Source organism: Trichomycterus rosablanca, chromosome 6, assembly GCF_030014385.1.
Source record: "Trichomycterus rosablanca isolate fTriRos1 chromosome 6, fTriRos1.hap1, whole genome shotgun sequence".
Classification (NCBI taxonomy): Eukaryota; Metazoa; Chordata; class Actinopteri; order Siluriformes; family Trichomycteridae; genus Trichomycterus; species Trichomycterus rosablanca.
The window spans coordinates 50,632,928-50,657,813 of record NC_085993.1 but is presented as its reverse complement, the minus strand read 5'-3'; the positions used below and the strand labels follow the sequence as shown (position 1 = coordinate 50,657,813).

Sequence of the window (24,886 nt, the reverse complement as noted above, 5' to 3'; positions counted from 1 at the left end):
CCGGGGGAGCCGTGATAGGAGCTATACCCCAATCATATGTGACAGGCACACATGGCCATTGTAATTAATGCTCATTGTGATTTGCATATGGACCTGATCACTGACCATTGTTATGCAATAGGCGCCTGCATATAAGGTCGGGGTATTCACCACCAGCTCAGACTGAAGAAATGTTTCTCTACAACAAACTGGTGTCCAGATGAAGTGATTCAACTTTGTGAATAACAAATAACAGACATGTATATTTACCAATAAGAATGAGCTGCTGTTGTAACTTGTGTTAAACCATAGCAGCTTAGACATGACTGACCTTTTTGTATTTGTATTTGAGGCAAACCTTTAATAAATGGCTCCTAAAAATGTAATTAAAATGGTTTCACAAAATGGAAACTGAGCATAGTGTGAGACATAAATATATAATGCATTATAGGTATAACATTCCATTAAAGTCTGTCTAAATTATAGAGTATTTTTCTCTTAATGGCTGTTGTTAAAAAGTCTACCTGAAATGGTACAGCAAATAAACTGTAAATCACACACAACTAATCAAAAACTAGGAACAACAGCCGTGTTCTGACCCATCGGAGAGCCATTTTAGAAAATAAATAGTCCTGAGGAGCCATACAGGCTTTTTAATGTCTGAAATGCTTTAACACATCTTTTAGAGGGGGCTAGAATTGTGTGCCGGGAATGACACGTCTTTAACAAAGGCAATTCGGTCGCAGTATTTATGTTGAGCCGTGAAACGTGTAAAGTATCAAACCATAACACTTGGGTGGTTTGTCCACCTCGAATCAAAATGAAGAAAAGTGCCCGGGGCGTGTGTCCTCCTGAAAAGGCCCTGATGTAATGTCTCAAAGAGATGGGTCACTCCGCCGAGCTAATACATGGTCCTGTCAGCAACACAGAAGGCCTTTAATTTAAAGAGCCGACCACAAAAACACACACCCCATAAAAACACGGCAGCCGGCCCCCGCCAACCCTCCAATCCCTTCTCCCAATTATGAGGCCTCGGGCTGAGGTGCTACGCTCGGCCGAAAACAAGGTACTAGAACTCTCTGTATTAATCTCAGAGCTCGCGTTCTTCATCCGAGCACGCCGAGACTTTCCCAGACTGTTTCCTTTGACAGGTCCGGCTATTATTTTTCTGCTGCAAAGCAAACTAGTGGAGGTTAAAGTCAAAAAGAGTGCAAACAAAGAGAAGGAGATCGATACCAAAGCTCAGCTCATATCGACAAGATGTACATTCGCCGCGAACAAGTTCAACAAAAGTTACAAGTAGTAATAATAATATGAAAATAATAATGAAGCATATACAAAATAACATTTTAATGTTTTACACCAAAACTGTTGTTTATTATGAGCTCTGCTGGTGAGGTATCAATTTATTTATTAGTTTTTTATTTCTATTTTTCCAACCTTTTCCCCCCAATTTTCTCCCCTAATCTAGTCGTGTCCTGTTACCCTGACTGCATCCTCCACTGATTCAACCCTCCACTGTTGACTGAGGAAGCATCTCAACAGTGAGCCTATCAGCCGCAGGGCATGATGCAATTATATGTTTGTTTGTTTTTTAACTTTTTTAACGGAAAGGCAAGAAACCAGTTTATGACGAGTGGGTCGTGCTTTGTTACTGAAGCGTGAAGTGAAGCCCCACACCTGCCAAACTGAAAATGAACCACGAGTTACAAGTGTAGTATAGGACAACAGTGACTTTAGTCTTATTTTAAGGCAATTTACAGCTGCACCCAAACGTTTACATACAGTGTAACATATTATTTATTAGGATTTTAACGTCATGTTTTACACTTTGGTTACATTCATGACAGAAACGGTAGTTACCCATTACACAAGATTCATCAGGTCACAAGGTTTAGTGTCTCCGGTTCACCTCACTTGCACGTCTTTGGACTGTGGGAGAAAACTGAAGCTTACGGAGGAAACCCACACAGACACATGCAAACTACACACAGACAAGACCCGCTACACAGTGTAATGTATGTACTGTATGTGTATATGAATGTATTACATGCATGTCTACAAATGTATATGTGTTTAGTATATGTATATATACATATGCTGTATATATGCACATACATTGATTATTTAATATTTATAAATGTTTAATTTCAGCTTTATACTTGAAACTTTATACTTGAAACTGCATTTTCATGCACATTCATTCATTCATTTATTGAACCTCACTTGTGGTGTTGACAATTATATGTAAAATACAGGTACCTTGAAGGTCTTTATTGTTGTGTATGTTCAGTTTCTGTATCTGTATTGTTATTTGTATGTTGTTCCTCGTGTCGTTCTTGTTTTTTCACATTTGTACTTTTGAATTTTTTATAGTGTGTCTATCTATCTATCTATCTATCTATCTATCTATCTATCTATCTATCTATCTATCTATCTATCTATCTATCTATCTATCTATCTATCTATCTATCTACAGACTTATAATGGACTTGTATACTCTGTGTACAGTAATTTAAGTTATTAATTTGGTGGTAAAGAAAGTTCTATAATGCTGTCTCAACTTGTGATATTGTGCAACCACAAATCAAAAAAAGTTGGGACAGTATGGAAAATGCAAATAAAATAAAAACACAGAGTTCCTTACTTTCACTTTTATCAATATATTTCATGTTTTATCTGCTCAACTCTCATTTCATTTATTAATAAACATCCATTCCTGCATTTCAGGCCTGCAACACATTCCAAAAAAAGTTGGGACGGGGGAAATTTAGGGCTAGTAACGAGGTGAAAAAACTAAATAATTATGTGATTCCAAACAGGTGATTGTAATTATGGTTTGGTATAAAAGCAGCATCCAGGAAAGGCTGAGAGTCTCTGATGAGCAAAGATGATCAGAGGATCCAGATTGTCAACAAATGTGTGAGAAAATGATTGAAATGTTTAAAATCAAAGAACCTCAAAGAAAGATTAGAAGGGATTTGCATATTTCTCCCTCTACAGTGCAGAATATCATTAAACCATTCAAGGAATCAGGAGGAATTTCAGTGTGTAAAGGTCGAGGGTGCAAGCTTAAGCTGAACGCTCGTGATCTTCCATCCCTCAGACGGCGCCGCATCAAGAACCTCCACTCAACACTAGCTGATAGAACCACATGGGTGAGGGATTAGTTTATCAAACCTTTATCAAGCTCTACAATACAGAGTTACTGCACAAATGATACTTAAAACCAGCCCCGGTTCTGGACTGCTTTGCTTGGGGGGGCAGTAAAACCTAATGAGGGGGCATGTTGATAGTCATGTTTTTTAAGCCAGAAATATATTCAAGGCTTGATTTGTGCATGAATGATGACAGCCAAGCTATTGATACTGGCTTAAAGTGATGTATGAGGTAAAGAAATAAAAATGCATGTTTTCGAACTTAAACTTAAAACCCAATGATTAAAAAATACATGTTGATTATGTAAATGGAGAAAAAAGATTATCTAATTGTATTTCATTTTAATACGCCCCCTTAATTCAATTGCCATTACTAATAGAACAACTCTATTTCTTGAAAGGCTTTAATACAAATTTAAGTCAAAGCTGACAAATGTACCTACACACAGACTGAGAATATTCAAACGTGGAAATAGGAATGAGTGAGAATATTTATATTATTGGGAAATTAAAATATAAAGAAAACAAAAGAATACTAATTCTGTAAAAAAAAAAGTGTTTACCAGTATACCTGCCTCTCGCTCACACTAACAGAACATATACTGCCGAACTGAACTGTTTGGGGCAGTCTGCCGATTTTTATATGACTCAAAGAGCCAATCAGGAATAAGCAAGGAAATATCTTCACACTGTAAAACAAAATGCATTTTTGTGATTGGTTCAGAGATAATTTTAAAAATAGCCGTTGCTTGCATTGTGCTTGGGGGGGCAAAGACACAATTTGGGGGGGCAATGCCCCCCTCAGCCCCCCCCCTCCTGTCTGACATCAAATAAAAGTCAAAGTAAACGTAAGGAACACTGTGTTTTTATTATTGTTTGCATTTTCCATGTTGTGTCCCAACTGTTTCTTATTTGGGGATGTAGATTGAAGTCATTTGTATTTGAAAAAAGGGTTTAGATAATAGACAATGTAGAAATTACTGTTAAAATTTTTAGGGAGGAAGCCATGTGATGGATATTGGCTTTTATTTTTAAATTTACTGGTCGAATTTGAACAAGTAAAATTTGGAATTGCAGGTAAGAATCCACACAAGTGATTTAGATAATAAGTGCAGCTGATATATCGTTACACCGGTGTGTATTAGTAGATAAAAGTGTGAGAAATCAGTGTGATGCATCGGTATGTTTTATATACAGATTAAGGGAGAGCTCCTTGACTGGTGCGCAATTAAAAACAAACCGGTAGAAACAAATATACATATTTCTCAATCTTTATTTGCATGGTGAATTAATGCATAAATTGAATATGTACAATTTCATTTCCATTGAAGTTACAATATTTAGCATTTATGTAACGGACTTTAATCCATTTAGTTTGTTTTTTTGTGATACTCTTTTCGTTTTCCGGGGGCGTATATTTCCGACGTGCGGCGCCAAAATTAATAACAGGGGGGCTTTCGAGTTCAGAAACTTTTGGAATCGACTCCGACTCGATTCATCGACTTGAATCTATTGAACAATCAAGATTGTACGTAGAACTAAAACACAGGTCATAAAGGATATTATATAAACTTAATTATTTAATTTTATTACGTTTTTTAATGTGTGAATTGTCTGCTATTTGAAATTATATTGTAATGGCGTTTTTATATTGTAATAAATACATAAAAGTCGGCCTAAAGTAAACAATATTAAGTAAAATTACATTATTGTTGACATTTGATTGATTTTCTATTGAAAAATCTTTTATTGACACATTTAATAACCTAATAATTTGTTCCTTAGTGATACAAAAGTGCCAGTTTGTTAATAAGCTTCAATGTACGTACATACAGTATAGTCAATACAGAAAGCCATTTTATATGATTATGCATTTATTTTATAGTTTTATGTGATTAGCAGACGAAACAATATAATTTTTCTGATGTTCAATGTAAAAAAGTGGAGAGTTTATTGGTTTTTGGAAACGTTTTACAACTTTTTGCAATCCACTCTTATTTTTTGGAACCGACTCTTTTAAATGAGTCCATTCTTGTGGAATCGACTCCTACTCTTACAGAAGTTTGCTTGACAATTCTTGTTTAATACTTATAAAAAAGGCAAATCCGTAATTTTTTTTTTCTGTACTTACTATATTTAAATTTTAATGTTGTTTAACTATGCTTCTATTACTAATAGCTAATAAAATAGTTATTTTAATGTAGACGAATTCGTGTATCGTTAGGTCTGGTTATAAAACACTATGTTCCTGAGTTACTGTTTGGTGAATGTTAGGTTATCTTTAACTTTTATTATATTTTCCTCCTACAGAGTCAGAGGGGTTCTCTAATAACCAATAAAGAAAAGTAAGTTAAACAGCTTTAGTTATTCCCCAACAACATTGTTAATTTCTGTGTTTACATTTTATATAACTGTATATGTGTTACCTGCTCTTTGAATAAAAAGTGACTACACATTAATATTATCCAATAATATCAACTAATGCTGTATTTGTATTTGTGTACATCAGTGCACTTTGTAGGTATGTCCATGCAGATTTCCTCCGGGTAGTCCAGTTTTTGCCACCTCTGAAAACTTGCTAGTAGGTGGATTAGATTGGCTACTCTAAATTGCCTTCGTAAATGAGTAAATTATTATCGTTTTTCCAGGATGTTTTCCTACCCACATTTAAATAAAATTAAAATAGAATATAATTTAAATAGAATTTTAATAGAATTTGTTCCCACTTACAATTACAATGTTTGTATAAATTTTTTTTTTGTATTTTGGGTGTGCTAGACTCTAATCCGGAGGTGCACTGAACAGGACCTACCCCCCATATGACCATGATCCCAAAAAGCAAGACTCAAGGTACTGGAATTCAGACAGAAACTGAGAGGTTAGTATGGGTGTGTTCGAAAACCTAGTGAGCTGCCTTGCTGTCTTACTGCCTACATAGGCAGCTGCCTCAGTAGAGAGGATTCTAATAAGTCAATGGCCTCAGACAGCGATTCCATCGGGTTTCGCTTACTAAGCTAACAGTTAGCATCTTGCCTTTCAAACCAATGGGATGGGGTGGCACAGCGTGCTAGCATGCCAATATAACATCTCCCTTCGTGTACTGAAAACGGTCAAATTCGCTGACAAGCCCGAACTTACAAATAAAAACACTTGTGCAAGTTTATACAAATTAAAAATCTATAATTTATTTACATTTGAAAATAACTCCGTTTGTTTCTCCATGTTTTTTTTAATTTTTCTGTGAGAGAAGAGCTGCCGCACTGAATTCTGGGATTGCCTTGATCACTAAGGGCGCTTCCGCTGCTCACTCGTTCTGTCAAAATAACATTGAAATTTTAAGATGCCTAACTAGTGAGCATATTAAGGCATCTAGGATTTCGAACAGCCTCATTCTCGGGAGCGAGCGTAGGGTGACATAAAATGCGTCTATGTAAAGAGCTCCCTAGCTTATCGAACACACCCTGTATCACTACAAGTCAGTAGTTACTCTACAGTAGAATAGAACGCCTTTATTTGTCATTTATACATATACAGACATACAGTACAGTGACATTCTTTCTTTGCGTATCCCAGCTTGTTTGCAGTGCAGAGAGGGTTAAGAGCCTTGCTCAAGGACCCAACAGTGGCTGCATGGTAGAGCTGGGATTCGAACTTCCAACCCTTCAGTTGATAGCCCAAAGCTCTACCCAACAGGCAACCACTGTCCCTGTGGTTAGCACATGTTTAAAGTTAAAGTTACATCCTGCATTGTTTACGTTTGTTGTAAGATTCCTTATGTGACAACTGATACATAAAAAGGGCTGTAATATTCATTTCTATGGCTTATATACTGGTATGCTTTTTAATTTGAGTATTTTTAGGTATAAGTCAAAGGATCTCCAGTGTAGCCGAATTAAAACAAAAGAAATTCTCTACAGTGATGTCAAAGACTCAAGATGCAAGAAATCACAGATATTAGACTGTTAGAGGAGGGATATTACTCTTTCACATGGGTCATACAGGTTTAAATAAATCTTTAATTATCTTTAATAAATACTGGTGGTATCTTTGTGTTATATTAAAATGAGTCGAGAGATCTAAAACATTTATATCTGACAGATTAGCAAAAATAGAAATAAAGACCACTTTTTCACGCTACTGGAACAATATCGTACAATTTAATCTAATGAAATAAGTACCATATTGTCCAATTAATTGTGAATTTAATTGAATCCCAATTATTTGTATGAGGTGTAGAGATCGGCTAAAATGAGCATCATCAGACTGTTGGAAGTGAAGGAGATCAAATCTCTCATCATTAGGGAATATTTCCTTCGTCCTTCTCGGCTCGATGGCCGTTCATGACTGATCAGAATTTAATGATCGGACGGGACACGCAGGATCTTCATCACCACCCAAAAGGCCTCGTGTAATTTACACAGCACTAAAAATAGTTGGTTAAGGAGTGTTTAAGAAAGACCTATTTCCTCTCCCAGCGTACTAACACGGGCTCTCGCTCCATCCGTCAAGCCGAGCATTCGTTTTGGATTTTTTTAGTGAAGTGATTCGAGAGGAAGCTTGTTAAATATAAATATATATAAAAAAATCGATAACGAGAACGCGCTCATGATTCATTAATTCATAGAGGTCGTACTGAAGAGCCATTCCAGCGCCAACTGGTGATCTTTTTGGGACGGCATGGAAAATGTAAATAAAATAAAAACACAGAGTTTCCTACATTTACTTTGACTTTTATTTTACTGCAGACAGGATGAACCTGAGATATATCATGTTTTTTCTGGTCAGCTTCATTTTTTTTGTTAATAAACATCCACTCCTGCATTTCAGGCCTGCAACACGTTCCAAAAAAGTTGGGACGGGGGAAATTTAGGGTTAGTAATGAGGTAAAAAAAAACTAAATAATGATGTGATTCCAAACAGGTGATTGTGATCATGGTTTGGTAGAAAAGCAGCATCCAGGAAAGGCTGAGAGTCTCTGATGAGTAAAGATGATCAGAGGATCCAGTTTGTCCACAAATGTGTGAGAAAATGATTGAAATGTTTAAAAACAATGAACCTCAAAGAAAGATGGGAAGGGATTTGCATGTTCTCTCTCTACAGTGCAGAATATCATTAAACCATTCAAGGAATCAGGAGGAATTTCAGTGTGTAAAGGTCGAGGGTGCAAGCTTAATCTGAACGCTCGTGATCTTCCATCCCTCAGACGGCGCCGCATCAAGAACCTCCACTCAACACTAGCTGATATAACCACATGGGTGAGGGATTAGTTTATCAAACCTTTATCAAGCTCTACAATACAGAGTTACTGCACAAATGATACTTAAAACTTTATTTTGCAAAAAGCCTCATGTTAACCATGCTCTAACCATACAGCAACAACCCCGTACTGTTGCAGAACAGGACAAAATAGGACCTGAAACACGTCAGCTCTCAGTGTCCTCTGTGCCAAAACGTCTTTTAAGTGTCCTGAGAAGGTTTTTCAACATTACATAATAAGTGTTTTACCATCACAACTTTTTTTGGAATGTGTTGCAGACCTGAAATTCAGGAATGGATGTCAACCAGACAAAACATATAACTCATATAACTCGGGGTTCATACCGTCTGCAATTAAATTAAAGTCAAAGTAAATGTAAGAAACTGAATTGCATGTTCCATAATGTCACTTTTCTTTTTCAGATTTGTGGATTGGGGCCAAAAGAAACAATAATAAAATAATAATAGCATATAATTATACTAGTGCAAACATTTTAAAGTTGTGCTTACTATGACAATATTGTAAAATATTGAAAATTGATAAACTAGATTAAAAAAAAAACGATTTAACTAAAGCAATGCATCATAAGCTAAAAAAGTACTGGTTCTGGCTGGACACCTTGTTTTTAAAGACCCTCTTTCGGTCAGGAGTGGCTCGGTGGGTAGCACTGTCGCCTCACAGCAAGAAGGTCCTGGGTTCGATTTCCAGTTGGAGCAGTCTGGGTCCTTATTGCCTGTATTTTGCATGTTCTTCCTGTGTCCCATAAAGCAAAGACTGGAGATATAAAAATTGGCCGTGATTGTGTTTGATGTTGAACTTGAACTGATGAATCATGGGTACGCTGTAACTGTCTGTCCTGTCATGAATGGAACCAAAGTGGAAAACATCACCTTAAAATAAATAAGCAAACAAACTGTTGGTCAGTGTTGCAGACGTGCCTCCAATGGGCTGATTTCCTACACCCCCAAAGCACCATTAACTTTACATACTAAAATCTACATTAGAGTTTCATCAGCACATTAACCCCTTTAGCCAAGACCTTTTTGGTGTTTAACATTGGCCATTTAGCCAACATATGAAAGTCTGTCACACCCAAACGCTTTTGTGTAAATAAATGCTGATACATTTGCTCAAACTTTAAAACTTGCCATTGTGCTTTACGACACAGTATGACTTATTGTGAAAGAAAATGAAATAAAAAAGTAAACTTTACTTAAATCCTGTGTAACATTACACATTCTGACATAATGGACAACCAAAATACACTATATACTAGTGTAAGGATTATACTTTATCCTTAAACATAATGGACGGCTTAACGATGTCATTTCATGCAAGTATTTAAAGAGTTGGAATGGTTTCTAGAAAAAAAAGAAAGAAAAATTTGGGGTGATTGGTATGATTTATTAAGTGTATGTTTGTAGTTTGTAGCTGTAATATTAAACAAAGGTCACAAATGTTGCACCTTTTTATGGTAGATCTCATAAAACTAAGTTCCACCCTACCAGCAAACCACAGGCTGTCCCAACAACACTTTATGTGTTTTCCACTATTTGTGATGCAATATACTGTATATATACAGTATATACTGTATATGTGTGTGTGTATTTAATAAACATATAGGTATAGTTTGTGATATTTCCTATGTGTCCAGACTTTAGGGACACCCACTAACCTCTTTCTAATGTTGGTTTCAGAATGCATGCTCTTAGGACTAAAGTAGAGGGATCTTTAGATGATTTGATGAAGACCCGGCAACATCTTGAGAAATTAGTGGTAAGTGCAGTCACATTTATTATCGTTAACAATTTTACCATTTAAAGGGCAGCGGTAGCTTCATGGTCCTGGTTCTAGCCTCACTGTCTGAGGCTACCACTGTTTGGCTCTTGACCCTTAATTGCTTGGAATGTATTCGCTTATAACAGTAAGTCACTTTGAATAAGGCATCTGCTAAACGGCACACATGTAAATGCAGTAGTTTAGTCAGTAGAATGCTTTTAAAAAAAAAATCTTTTGGCTGCTTCAATTTATAGGGGTCACAACAGCATATCTGGAATGCATACCAGGACTGACGCAGCCATCCTATATCTATCCGAGCTTGGGGCCGACATTGAGAGCGCACTGACAAGTGCGCCTTTCAACCTCAGACATTAGCCGATCATGTCCGTGCGGCATGATTGCGGCATGATTATACAAAATGTATAATTATTATATACATTTTGTTTGCAAAAACACTGCTTGCAGCACTGTGCTGCATTCTGAACATCATACAGGGCTCTAGCCTAGTGAGTAGAGCTTTATAAATTAAACAGTATATACAGTACTGTTTATAATAGTGTACTGTTTATGTCTCTATTCTATGTTTGTACTGTGTATGTTTGTTTGTTTGCTTATTAGGATTTTAACGTCATGTTTTACACTTTGGTTACATTCATGACAGGAACGGTAGTTACTCATTACACAAGATTCATCAGGTCATAAGGTTATATCGAACACAGTCATGGACAATGTTTGTATCTCCAATTCACCTCACTTGCACGTCTTTGGACTGTGGGAGGAAACCGGAGCACCCGGAGAAAACCAATGCGGACACGGGGAGAACATGCAAACTCCACACAGAAAGGACCCGGACCGCCCCACCTGGGGATCGAACCCAGGACCTTCATGCTGTGAAGCGACAGTGCTACTCACTTAGCCACCACACTGTATACAGTGGGGGAAATAAGTATTTGATCCCCTGCTGATTTTGTAAGTTTACCCCCTTACAAAGACTTGAACAGTCTATAATTTTTATGGAAGGTTTATTTTAACAGAGAGAGACAGAATATCAACAAAAAATCCAGAAAAAAAACGTTAAATAAAAGTTATAAATTAATTTGTATTTAATTAAGGGAAATAAGTATTTGATCCCCTACCAACCAGCAAGAATTCTGACCCCCACAGACCGGTTATGTGCCCATGAGGCACACAAATTAGTCCTGTCCCTGTATAAAAGACTCCTGTCACAGAATCAGTTTCTTCCGTTCAAATCTCTCAACCACCATGGGCAAGACCAAAGAGCTATCAAAGGACGTCAGGCACAAGATTGTAGACCTGCACAAGGCTGGAATGGGCTACAAGACCATCAGCAAGAAGCTTGGTGAGAAAGAGACCACTGTTGGTGCGATCATTCGAAAATGGAAGAAATACAAGATCACAGTCAATCACCCTCGCTCTGGAGCTCAATGCAAGATCTCACCTGGTGGGGTAAGAATGATTCTGAGAAAGGTGAGGTCAGTCCAGAATTACACGGGAGGAGCTTGTCAATGATCTCAAGGGAGCTGGGAGCACAGTCACCAAGAAAACCATTAGAATTCTTGCTGGTTGGTAGGGGATCAAATACTTATTTCCCTTAATTAAATACAAATTAATGTATAACTTTTATTTTTTCTGGATTTTTTGTTGATATTCTGTCTCTCTCTGTTAAAATAAACCTTCCATAAAAATTATAGACTGTTCAAGTCTTTGTAAGGGGGTAAACTTACAAAATCAGCAGGGGATCAAATACTTATTTCCCCCACTGTATGTATGGTTATGTCTTTGTTGTATGTTTATATATAGTATACCTTTTCTATATTTTTTATTGATCTATATAAACCTGGTGCTGTCACCCCACAGCAAGAAGGTTCGATTCGCAGATACAGTGGTCCATGTCCTTACTGTATGTAATTTGCATGTTCTCTCTGTGTCTGTGTGGGTTTCCTCCTGGAGCTCAGGCTTCCTCCCACAGTCCAAAAACATGCAAGTGAGGTGGACAGGAGATACAAAATTGTCCGGGCACTACTTGTCCTGTCATGAATGTAACCAAAGTAAAACATGTCGTTAAAATCCTAATAAATAAATAACACCCCTGGACTTTTACCTATGGGGGACCTTAAAGTATGTGGTGTATCATAGAAAACCAGCTACACAGGTGGCTTTTCGGGAAGCAACCAACATGTGTACAACTTTTATACAGGTTTTTCTATTGTTTAAGTGTGTATACATTTTTTACTCTCCGTTTCAAGTGTGTCTTTGTGTTTTGTAGCCATTAGAGGGCAACAGTGAGCTGAGCAGTTTCTTGTTATTGGGTCCTGCTGACCTGCGCACTGAGCTCCAGAGACACAAAGAGCTGAGTGAGTCCTCAACACACCACGTGACCTCTGATACTATACTTTAAGTTGTATGTAAAAATAGGGTAGCATGCGTGCAGCACAAGAACATGGGTCCTGGGGACCTGGGTTTGATCTTCGTTTCCTGTCCGTAGTCTGAGGGGTGTATTTGTATGTTCTCCCATGGTCTTAGGGTTCTCCTGGGTACTTTGGTTTCCTTCTACAGCCCAAAACATACAGAAAGTATATAGATGGCAGCCTGATACTTTTACTATCCAACAGGGGAAATTTGAAAGGTTACAGCAGCTTCAGGAAAATAGAGATATAAAATGTTTATACATACATTGTATCCTTGTTTTTACACTCACTGTCCATTTTATCAGCTCCACTTACCATATAGAAGCACACTAGTAGTTTTACAATTACTGACTGTAGACTGTAGCCTGCTTTCATGCTGTTCTTCAATGGTCAGGACCCCCACAGGACCACCGCAGAGCAGGTATTATTTAGGTGGTGGATGATTCTCAGCACTGCAGTGACACTGACATGGTGGTGGTGTTAGTGTGTGTTGTGCTGGTATGAGTGGATCAGACACAGCAGCGCTGCTGGAGTTTTTAAACACCGTGTCCACTCACTGTCCACTCTATCAGACACTCCTACCTAGTCGGTCCACCTTGTAGATGTAAAGTCAGAGACGATCGCTCATCTATTGCTGCTGTTTGAGTCGGTCATCTTCTAGACCTTCATCAGTGGTCACAGGACGCTGCCCACGGGGCGCTGTTGGCTGGATATTTTTGGTTGGTGGACGATTCTCAGTCCAGCAGTGACAGTGAGGTGTTTAAAAACTCCAGCAGCGCTGCTGTGTCTGATCCACTCATACCAGCACAACACACACTAACACACCACCACCATGTCAGTCTCACTGCAGTGCTGAGAATCATCCACCACCTAAATAATACCTGCTCTGTGGTGGTCCTGACCACTGAAGAACAGCATGAAAGGGGGTAACAAAGTATGCAGAAAAATAGATGGACTACAGTCAGTAATTGTAGAACTACAAAGTGCTTCTATATGGTAAGTGGTTTTATAAAACATATAAAAAATGACAAAAAATAACAGTTTTTGATGGAGATTGTTTAAGATACATGAATGGTCAAGGCTTTTGATTTAGTTAGACTATTTAAAAGGTTGTTATTATTATTATTATTATTATTTTGTTTTGTTTGGTACTTATCCTCATGTTTATGAGGTGGCATGGTGGCTAAGTGGGTAGCACTGTCGCCTCACAGCAAGAAGGTCCTGGGTTCGATCCCCAGGTGCGGCGGTCCGGGTCCTTTCTGTGTGGAGTTTGCATGTTCTCCCCGTGTCCGCGTCAGTTTCCTCCGGGAGCTCCGGTTTCCTCCCACAGTCCAAAAACATGCAGTCAGGTTAACTGGAGATTCAAAAATTGTCCATTAGTGTGCTTGATATTGAACGTGTGAACTGATGAATCTTGTGTAATGAGTAACTACCGTTCCTGTCATGAATGTAACCACAGTGTAAAACATGACGTTAAAATCCTAATAAATAAATAAATCATCATGTTTTTTCAGCATCTAAAATCCAGCGTGGTATAAAAAGTCAAATGCACAACGGCTTCCAGCAAGGTGAGTAAACTTAAGTAGAAGTACTGTAAACTAATTAAATAATAATAATAATAATAAACTAGTAAAAAAACAAGTCTTTATAAAACTTTAAACCAAGTAATTACGCTAGTCCACTACTGTCGAAACCCCACTGGTGCATACAGACATGATTGGTATGTCTTGGGGGTAAAGGGGCGAGCAGGCCAGGGTTGAGGCCTCATAATGGATTGGCGTCCTGTCCGGGGTGTGTTACTGCGTCATGCCTAGTGGACCCACCATGACCCTGACCAGAATAATAAACTCAGTTTGCTATGAATGGGTGATTGCGGTTCCCTGCATTTACATGTTACCTTGGATCTTACACGACCATGACCCGGATGAGTTTGCATGTTCTCCCTGTGTCCGTGTGGGTTTCCTCCTCACACAGTCCAAAGACATGCAGTCAGGTTAACTGGTGTGTGTGTGATGGACTGGCGACCCGTCTGGAATGTTTCCTGTCTTTCACCCAATGTCTCGGACCCACCGCGACCCTGACCAGGATGAAGCAGCGCTAAAACAGACACCGAGTGAATAAAAACATTTAGAGTTCCAGTCATTTATGGCTCATGAGCGATTTCAAGGGCTGAAGATTTTGCGCTGGTTCACATGAGGTTTGAGAAGGTTTTGGTATTTTACTATGATGCTGACTGTAGATAAACAGTAACTCCGCTCGCTGGTGGAATAAAAGCCTCCCTTCTTCTCGAGAAATAAAAAAATGTGAAGTTTTTATAACACAAACAACAACGCACTTCTCTTCATGGGACTGAAATAATTTGATTATTTAAAGCACATATTCTGCCCTCAGCGAGGCTGCACTTGTGATGCAATCACATAATGGTGATTTGTAGCGGGTGAAAGGGGGGATTGTGACGGAGTTCTGAATGTTTGTAGATAAGGTCGGCTCAAACAGTTTTGATTGGTCACGCTCGAGGACTTCACTGGAGGGGCTGGTCGCCACAGGAAAGTCACATTTTCGATCACATGATGGAGCGTGAAATTTATTAGTGCACAGAGTCCATCTTACAACAACAGAAGGAAATGTTTTCACTTCGACGGCTCGGCGTGGAGAATCGGGTCTGTTTCGTCGGTACGTTCTTCAGTAAATGTTGGTATAAAAGGCTCGGCACGTGTCGGCAACATGAACTCGAACGAGACGTCACTGGACGTGCAGAAAAAGACCTGAAGCTCAGACAGATAGAAGCAAAGTGAATATTTGCTTTATCTGAAACTTGTGGCCTAGAGGTTAAGGTACTGGACTAGTAATCAGATGGTCGGTGGTTCAAGCCCCACCACTGCCAGGCTGCTGCTGTTGGACCCTTGAGCAAGGATCTTAACCCTTAATTGCTTAGACAGAGTATACTACCACAGTACAGTAAGTCGTTTTGAATAAACACGTCTGCTAAATGCCGTTTTTTAGTCATATCCAATTACCCGATTGCATTTTGCTTCAGACCTCCACTTGTGATCAAGTAGAGCCATGAATAGCAGTAACCGAGCGCTTCTTTTCACCTGCGCGATGTAGGTTCATATGGGGCTCAGTATCGCGCCTGGAGAGTCACACACCGATCCCCATTATCCCCCGTCTCTGTGCAGTACCATCAATGAGCCAGATGAGGTGAACAGCAAACAAGGACGTGGGTATTGACCCCTGTTGCTGTGTAGCACCCACCAACATCAGTGTGCCCATTCAGTCAAAGGATAATATGGTTGGGCACTGATGTTGGTCAAGAAAGTCTCAGTTGATGTTCCAGTTCATACCAGAGCTGTTGAGTAGGGCTGAGGTCAGGACTCTGACACTGGAGTTTCTTGGTTTTTAAACCGAGCTTTTCTTCATGTCTATATAGAGCTTGCTTTGCACACAGGGGCACAATCATGCTGGAACAGGAAAGGGCCTTCCCTAAACTGTTGCTGCAAAGTTGGAGGCATAGAATTTCCTTTGTATAATTGACTTATTACACCTGTTGCATCCGTATAGTGTGTATTAGGTAGAAAATAGAAATAGAAACGTGTTATTCTGAGACTGACACGTGTTTCACACACACGTACATATAGATATACAGTATATGTATACACAGATCAGGCATAACATTATGACCACCTTCCTGTTATTGTGTTGGTCCCACTTTTGCTGCCAAAACAGCCCTGACCCGTTGAGGCATGGACTCCACTAGACCCCTGAAGGTGTGCTGTGGTATCTGGCACCAAGATGTCAGCAGCAGATCCTTTAACTCCTGTAAGTTGTGACGTGGGGCCTCCATGGATCGGACTTGTTTGTCCAGCACGTCCCACAGATGCTGGATTGGATTGGGATCTGGAGGCCAAGTCGACACCTCAAACTGGTTGTTGTGCTCCTCAAACCGTTCCTGAAGCATTTTAGCTTGGTGGCAGGGAGCATCATCCTGCTGAAAGAGGACACAGCCATCAAGGAACCTTCTCCATGAAAGGGTGAACATGGTCTGTAACAATGCTTAGGTAGCTGCTACGTGTCAAAGTAACATCCACATGGATGGCAGGACCCGAGGTTTCCCAGCAGAACGTCGCCCAAAGCATCACACCGCCTCCGCCGGCTTGTCTTCTTCCCATAGTGCATCCTGGTGCCATGTGTTGACCAAGTAAGCGACGTACACACACCCGGCCGTCCACGTGATGTGATTCATCAGACCAGGCCACCTTCTTCCATTGCTCCGTGGTCCAGTTCCGATGCTCACGTGCCCATTGTTGGCGCTTTCGGCAGTGGACAGGGGTCAGCATGGGCACTCTGACTAGTCTGCGGCTATGCAGCCACATACACAACAAACTGCGATGCTCTGTGTATTCTGACACCTATTTATCAGAACCAGCATGAACTTCTTCAGGCTGGCTTTTTTCTGGTGGGTTTATTAACCATATTTGATTTTATCCTGGTCATGGTCACAGTGGGTGGAGTGCAGCTAAAATCTCCCAGTCCCCAGTCTGATCATGTTCATTAGGACGAGGATAAACACACGAGCTTGGCATGTTGGTCGGCCCTAATAAAATATTATAATTGGGTAAATTCTTACCCTGCTCAGGGCAGAATAGAAGAACTGATGATTAGTGGGTACACTAGATCATTTTCTTCTGAACTCTTCACTAAACTTTTTTTTTATTTTAATACAAAGTGATCAGGCCTGCAGAGCCTGTGCTGATGAGTACAAAACAGAACAGGAGAGAATAATAATTCTAAAGCCAGTTTGCAGCTCAGGTCGCAGGTATCGATTATTTGTGTCTTGCAAGAGATTTGGAAAATTCTACGAAATGAGTTGAGCAAAGGATTCATAAATTGGGTGTCGCCTCGGCCCCACGCACGCCCCTTTAGGGACGTTGTTATGTGCTAAATCAGTGTTGCACTTCACAATATATTTTCTTTGGAGCATGAAAATAAATAACATTTAAACAGTTCTGCTTAGCGCCGAAACAAGTTTTATCATCGCCCGGGCCCTCTGTCATGGCCAGGCGGCCGCCCGCGCGCATCGCGGCGGGGTCGTAACGGATTTTATGGCAAATGTTCCATAAGAAAATCCTATATAATGTGAATTTTGCAGAGGAAGAATGAGGAGGAAGGGGACAGATCAGCAGTATAAAAATTGATCAGGCCGTAGACGGGGTCGAGTCGGGGGAGATTTGTAAGACAGCCTTAATAGGCTGTATTAAAGAAAGATTCCTTAAAAATGTAATAAAACAAATAGGTTTTCAGCAGTCGGACGGGATAAGGGTCACAGACCCTACTCTCATCACATCAATCTCAGGCTGCTGATGGATAAATGGGCCGGCTAGGGGTGAATTTATTTATTTATTTTGCTTTTTTTTTAATGGTTCTTCTTTAAAAAACAGATCCAATTAAAGGCATGTCGTATTTTTATTTTTAGAAGCGGCAGGTTATCACTATTAAAAGTAATTGATGCATCATTGATGCGTCTAGTTGTATACTGAAATTGTTTACCTTGCATATATATACGACGGCGTTTTGGGCGGCACGGTGGCTAAGTGGGTAGCACTGTCTCCTCACAGCAAGAAGGTGGGTTCCTCCGGGTGCTCCGGTGTCCTCCCACAGTCCAAAGACATGCAAGTGAGATCAATTGGAGATACTAAATTGTCCATGACTGTGTTCGATAGAAACTTGTGAACTGATGAATCTTGTGTAATGAGTAACTACCGTTCCTGTCATCAATGTAACCAAAGTGTAAAACATGACGTTAAAATCCTAATAAACAATCAAACAAACGACAGCGTATTAGGGCCACTGTTAAAAAAATGTTTTTAAGTTTTGATTTCGAGAATAAAGTAGAAATGATTTTGAGATTAAAGTAGAAATATTGTGGCCATAGCAACCTCCTCGTGTTAAAATGAGGGACGCTCATGATTTGGTAAAGTTATACCTTCGTATCGGTTTCACAAATAAAGAAATCCTCGATCTCCTGCACATCAGCACCAGTTTGTTATTAGCGTCAGGATGCTGAAACGGCTTTGCAATAAACTGTGATTATTTAGAAGAACGTGCGCCACCGGTGTGCTCGGCGTCTGCGTCGTCACCAGTACTTCAACCGAGACCCCAGCGCCTTATGGACTCGTACGTTAAATAATCGTGGGTTATTGGATAACCACAGTAACGTGCATTGCAGGCTGCTGCTGGTGACCGATACTCTGAACCCTGACCTCAGTTTCATGCATTAATATTTACAGAATTTAACAGACACTTCTTTTTCCAAAGTGATCTACAATTATGACTGAATTCAATTCAGTCGATTGAGGACTAATGTCATAAAAAGTGGCAGATTTGGGGCTTTAATTGGCAACCTTCTTAGTACTAGTCCAGTACCTTAACCACTAGGCTACCACTGTTCTTATGTTCTTATGTATGCAACATCTTTGGGATGAATAGGAACTTTGAGTGGCCAGACCTCACAATAAGACAAACATACTCCAAATATTGTGGAAACCCATTACAGAAGAGGCTGTTATAGCAAAATGAGGGGGACAACTCCAAATTAATGCCAGTGGTATTGGAATAGGATGTCCGACACGCTTATGGACATGTGTCTACATACTTTTGGCCACTTTACATACAGTGTATCACAAAAGTGAGTACACCCCTCACATTTCTGCAGATATTTAAGTATATCTTTTCATGGGACAACACTGACAAAATGACACTTTGACACAATGAAAAGTAGTCTGTGTGCAGCTTATATAACAGTGTAAATTTATTCTTCCCTCAAAATAACTCAATATACAGCCATTAATGTCTAAACCACCGGCAACAAAAGTGAGTACACCCCTTAGTGAAAGTTCCTGAAGTGTCAATATTTTGTGTGGCCACCATTATTTCCCAGAACTGCCTTAACTCTCCTGGGCATGGAGTTTACCAGAGCTTTACAGGTTGCCACTGGAATGCTTTTCCACTCCTCCATGATGACATCACGGAGCTGGCGGATATTCGAGACTTTGCGCTCCTCCACCTTCCGCTTGAGGATGCCCCAAAGATGTTCTATTGGGTTTAGGTCTGGAGACATGCTTGGCCAGTCCATCACCATTACCCTCAGCCTCTTCAATAAAGTAGTGGTCGTCTTAGAGGTGTGTTTGGGGTCATTATCATGCTGGAACACTGCCCTGCGACCCAGTTTCCGGAGGGAGGGGATCATGCTCTGCTTCAGTATTTCACAGTACATATTGGAGTTCATGTGTCCCTCAATGGAATGTAACTCCCCAACACCTGCTGCACTCATGCAGCCCCAGACCATGGCATTCCCACCACCATGCTTGACTGTAGGCATGACACACTTATCTTTGTACTCCTCACCTGATTGCCGCCACACATGCTTGAGACCATCTAAACCAAACAAATTAATCTTGGTCTCATCAGACCATAGGACATGGTTCCAGTAATCCATGTCCTTTGTTGACATGTCTTCAGCAAACTGTTTGCGGGCTTTCTTGTGTAGAGACTTCAGAAGAGGCTTCCTTCTGGGGTGACAGCCATGCAGACCAATTTGATGTAGTGTGCGGCGTATGGTCTGAGCACTGACAGGCTGATCCCCCACCTTTTCAATCTCTGCAGCAATGCTGACAGCACTCCTGCGCCTATCTTTCAAAGACAGCAGTTGGATGTGACGCTGAGCACGTGCACTCAGCTTCTTTGGACGATCAACGCGAGGTCTGTTCTGAGTGGACCCTGCTCTTTTAAAACGCTGGATGATCTTGGCCACTGTGCTGCAGCTCAGTTTCAGGGTGTTGGCAATCTACTTGTAGCCTTGGCCATCTTCATGTAGCGCAACAATTCGTCTTTTAAGATCCTCAGAGAGTTCTTTGCCATGAGGTGCCATGTTGGAACTTTCAGTGACCAGTATGAGAGAGTGTGAGAGCTGTACTACTAAATTGAACACACCTGCTCCCTATGCACACCTGAGACCTAGTAACACTAACAAATCACATGACATTTTGAAGGGAAAATGACAAGCAGTGCTCAATTTGGACATTTAGGGGTGTAGTCTCTTAGGGGTGTACTCACTTTTGTTGCCGGTGGTTTAGACATTAATGGCTGTATATTGAGTTATTTTGAGGGAAGAATAAATTTACACTGTTATATAAGCTGCACACAGACTACTTTTCATTGTGTCAAAGTGTCATTTTGTCAGTGTTGTCCCATGAAAAGATATACTTAAATATCTGCAGAAATGTGAGGGGTGTACTCACTTTTGTGATACACTGTATGTTAACAGTAATTCTTTTGATAATATAATAAGCTGTGTGTTTTGAAATACTGTAATGTTATTCGTTTGCATTGATCTCACTCAGGCACCACGCAGACCGGCAGCTCTTATGAGTTCCTGAAGAAAATCTTAAGGTATGTCTATTTTCTCTCCTCTGAGATGCTGCACCTTCATGTCCGGTGGTTTGATGTGCTCTGAACATCCTGTCAGTCTCGTCTGTGCCGCTGCCAGTCAATTCTTCTGGTGTCAGAAGCAGACGGACCAGCACATCAGAACCGGCTCCCCTTAAGAGCTTGTGTTCCTTCTATTTACCCACACGCTGCCACAATGTTGATGGTACCATGTACGCTGAGCTGCACTGGTGCAGAAATACGGTCTTGTTTTTGGCAGGCTGTCCCAGGCGGCTCATGCATCTGTCAACTCTTAAGTCTACACCTTGAAGAGGCAGCAAAAACATTATACAATAAATAATACAAACTATAAAAATAAAACAATTAAATAATAAAAAATAAACAAATGTATCTATCTTGTCCCGGCTTGGAGATCTCTCACATCCTCAACCATTAATCCATTAGTGTTATGAAATAAAACAAACTGCACCGTCTCCCGTTTAGCCACAGACGTCCTCTTCAAAATCCAGCAGGGTTTAATAATAAGTGCGCTTTGGTTTTTAATCATCTAAAAACGTGACAGAACTTTAACGGAAAATCTCAACCAAACTCTGCGTCAATTCTAATTGGTCCATCGCGTTTGATTGACATCTACGTGTTCCAATTGTAGACAGTTTGGACGACGTGCCGTAAAACAGTGTTTTTAGATGATTAAAATGCTAAAAGTTTAAGTAGATCAGTGTGTTTTAATTTCTGAATGGCCTTATTTACATGAAGTGTTATTTACATTAAATTTTATTTACATTAACCAACAGTATCGGATCGGATTACACGTTTTTTCCTTCAGATATCCGATCCAGTGATTTGGGCCAATATCGGACCGATACAGAGGATCAGATCGGTGCCAGCCCTAATACAAACAAACAACTATTTTAGGCTACCAGTCAAAGATTTGGACATTATTACTATTTTCTTCTTCTTGAACAGACATGAAAATGATAAAATTGCTTGTGACCAAAAATTAAAGCATTTTATTATGTTTTCAGTCCATTCTGACCACTTAAACCACTTGGTCCAAACTTGTACTTGTCTATTTTTTATATAATGTGCATGGCGCTTGATTGGTGCAGTGGTAGATTATACTAACACACTACCACTGGTATTGAGGGTTTGAATCCCCAGTGGTGCAAGCGGCCTGTCGCCTATACACAGAGATGAGTGGATAGGGCAGTTGTAGCTTAGCGGTTAAGGGACTAGACTAGTAAGTAGAAGGTTGCTGGTTCAAACCCCACCACAGCCAGGTTGCTACTGTTGGGCCCTTGAGCAAGGCTCTTAACCCTCAATTGCTTAGACTGTCTACTGTAAGTCGCTTTGGATAAAAGCGTCCGCTAAATGCCAAAAATGTAAATATGTCTGGGGGTTGGCCGAGGTCCCACAATGGTGTGTTAACGGCTTCGTACTCAACGGACGCACCTCGATCCTGTCCAGGATAAAACGTTAAAATTAAATGAAATGAAAGAAAATGTGTCCACTGATTGTACTGTAGGAGGAAACCCGCACAGACACGGGGAGAACATGCAAACCCCTCACAGAAAGGACCCGGATCGCTCCACTTGGGAATCGAACCCAGGACCTTTTTGCTCTGAGGCGAGAGTGCTACCCACCAAGCCACACAATTCTTACACAAGAACAGTTCTAACCCACCTCACAGCCATAAAAATGAAAATACGAGGGATCTTCAGAAAGTCTCCTCACTTTTATATTTTGGTTATAAACAGTGAGGGTGTAGAAGGAGGAGGAGTAATCGCTCGTGTCTGAGAGACTGAGAGATGCTTATAGTCCAAATTTATAGAGCACCATCTGATTTCCACTTGTTTGGAAGCTCAGAGAAGCTTTAAGGGGAAGAAGATATTTATGTGATGATGTGAAAGCAGCTCGACCAAACACATTTTAGCTGATGGCATTAAAAAGTCTGTACGACGCTGGAAAAATGCGTCGGAGGGTGACGATGTAGAAAAGTGATGTGATTTGTTTTTTAAATTATTAATAAATAGTTTTTAAAAAGTGCGGAAACTTTTTGAAGATCCCTCGTATTAACTAGACCCAAAATATAAAGACAAGATACAATAAGCAGACTCGAATGTAATACTGATCAGGCCAAAAAATGACACATACATCGATGAAGCATAACATTATGACCACCTTCCTAATATTGTGTTGGCCCTAATTTTGCTGCCCGATACACAACAAACTGTGATGCTCTGTGTATTCTGACACCTTTCTATCAGAACCAGCATGAACTTCTTCAGCAGTTTGAGCTACAGTAGCTCGTCTGTTGGATCGGACCACACGGGCCAGCCTTCGCTCCTCACGTGCACCACTGTTCCTTCATTGGACCACTGCAGACCGGGACACACCCCACAAGAGCTGCAGTTGTGGAGATGCTCTGACCCAGTCGTCTAGTCAACACAATCTGGCCCTCGTCAAACTCGCTCAGATCCTCACGCTCGCCCATTTTTCCTGCTTCTAACATCAACTCTGAGGATCAAATGTTCACTTGCTGCCTAATATATCCCCCCCCACTAACAGGTGCCGTGATGAAGAGATAATCAGTGTTATTCACTTCACCTGTCAGTGGTCATAATGTTAAACCTGATCAGTACGTATATGTGTGAAGCATGGCGTTAAAATCCAATCAAACAAACTGTGACTGTGGTATATTGAGAGTCGTCCTGGTAATCGTTTCACACACGTTACAGTACAGCTCGAATGTCGCAGTGCGGTTTTAATTCTCATTTCCTTTCTTTTTATTTGGCAGCGACTGAGAAGTCCAAGCTAAACAACAGCTGACGGTCACATAAACCATTCCCCTATTTCTGCACGCGGCGGATCACGTGACTGTCGCCTTATCACCCCGACGGGCAGCGTGAAGGACGAACGCACGACATGGCCCATTAGCAAAACTAGTGTTTTCTTATACGTGTTGCTTTCTTATTGCTTGTGGTTTTAGAGCACCTGTCCTCGCGGTCTTCAGCTCTCCGGCTAAATATACACCCCCGTCCTGATCTGTCCTTCTGGGATCACCCATTTGTCCGGTGATTCATGACAATAGAGCTTTAGCTGTGCTTATCAGTCACGCTTTTCAGATCATGTGCATCAAATGCGAATAAAAAAGAGAATCTAGACTGTATGTATCTGTGCTTCATCTTTTAATGTGTTTGTGTACCTGTTGTGTGTGTAGCGATCTATCCTCGTGGGTGTGTGTGGCCGCAGGGCTCGTACAAGCCGTGCCGCTACAGCCCCGTTGTGACCTGATAACATTTACAGTCGTAATGGATTTTTTTAATGCCGGTCATTAACTGCTGTGGAAAAAAACAGGCAAGCAAAAGATTTTGTGCACCTTTGTTCCTTTGATATTTCAGCTTTATGGCATCGTGTTCCCATATTTCCCATCCCATCATGTTTTTTTTATTTGTTTTACGGTCTGTAAACGCACTGCGTTTTATTAGAAGTATGTACAGTCGAGCTGGAAATTCTACACACCCCTTTCAATTTTATTTTACTCACAGAAATCATTTATTTAGGGGTAACATACACCGATCAGCCATAACATTAAAACCACCTCCTTGTTTCTGAACTCACTGTCCATTTTACCATATAGAAGCACTTTGTAGTTCTACAAATGGTCAGGACTCTTCCAGGACCACCACAGAGCAGGTATTATTTAGATGGTGGATGATTCTCAGCACTGCAGTGACACTGACATGGTGGTGGTGTGTTAGTGTGTGCAGCAGGTGGTTTTGCATCGTCTTGTTGAAAAATGCTGGACGTCCCTGGAAAAGACGACGTCTTGAAGGCAG

General features: G+C 40.3%; 1 protein-coding gene across 4 annotated transcripts; it reads left to right on the top strand.

The window, feature by feature from the left end:
• The first annotated feature begins 4,065 nt into the window (after positions 1–4,065).
• On the top strand, positions 4,066–24,211 carry itgb3bp (integrin subunit beta 3 binding protein). 4 transcript variants are annotated; one of them, XR_010013186.1, is made up of 9 exons: positions 4,066–4,214; positions 5,448–5,482; positions 5,647–5,718; positions 5,916–5,987; positions 10,092–10,170; positions 12,461–12,548; positions 14,117–14,170; positions 21,002–21,050; positions 23,845–24,211. XR_010013186.1 is itself a non-coding variant. In XM_062998030.1 (9 exons), the coding sequence occupies exons 4-9, from the start codon at positions 5,957–5,959 to the stop codon at positions 21,203–21,205; spliced, it is 408 nt and encodes a 135-aa protein (XP_062854100.1). In that variant the 5' UTR covers positions 4,066–4,214; positions 5,448–5,482; positions 5,647–5,718; positions 5,916–5,956; the 3' UTR covers positions 21,206–21,420. The 4 variants fall into 4 exon arrangements, 3 of the variants coding, with proteins under 3 accessions (XP_062854100.1, XP_062854102.1, XP_062854101.1); XM_062998030.1 differs by lacking the exon at positions 23,845–24,211 and adding an exon at positions 21,127–21,420 and having other exon boundaries at positions 5,916–6,015; XM_062998031.1 differs by having other exon boundaries at positions 4,070–4,214; positions 5,916–6,015.
• Positions 24,212–24,886: the final 675 nt, after the last annotated feature.

Excerpts from the sequence above, each read along its gene's own strand:
- itgb3bp (XM_062998030.1), top strand. The coding sequence starts at position 5,957 with ATGACCATGATCCCAAAAAGCAAGACTCAAGGTACTGGAATTCAGACA. Across the intron at positions 10,171-12,460 it reads AACATCTTGAGAAATTAGTG|CCATTAGAGGGCAACAGTGA; the intron begins GTAAGTGCAGTC and ends TGTGTTTTGTAG. Across the intron at positions 12,549-14,116 it reads CCAGAGACACAAAGAGCTGA|CATCTAAAATCCAGCGTGGT; the intron begins GTGAGTCCTCAA and ends ATGTTTTTTCAG.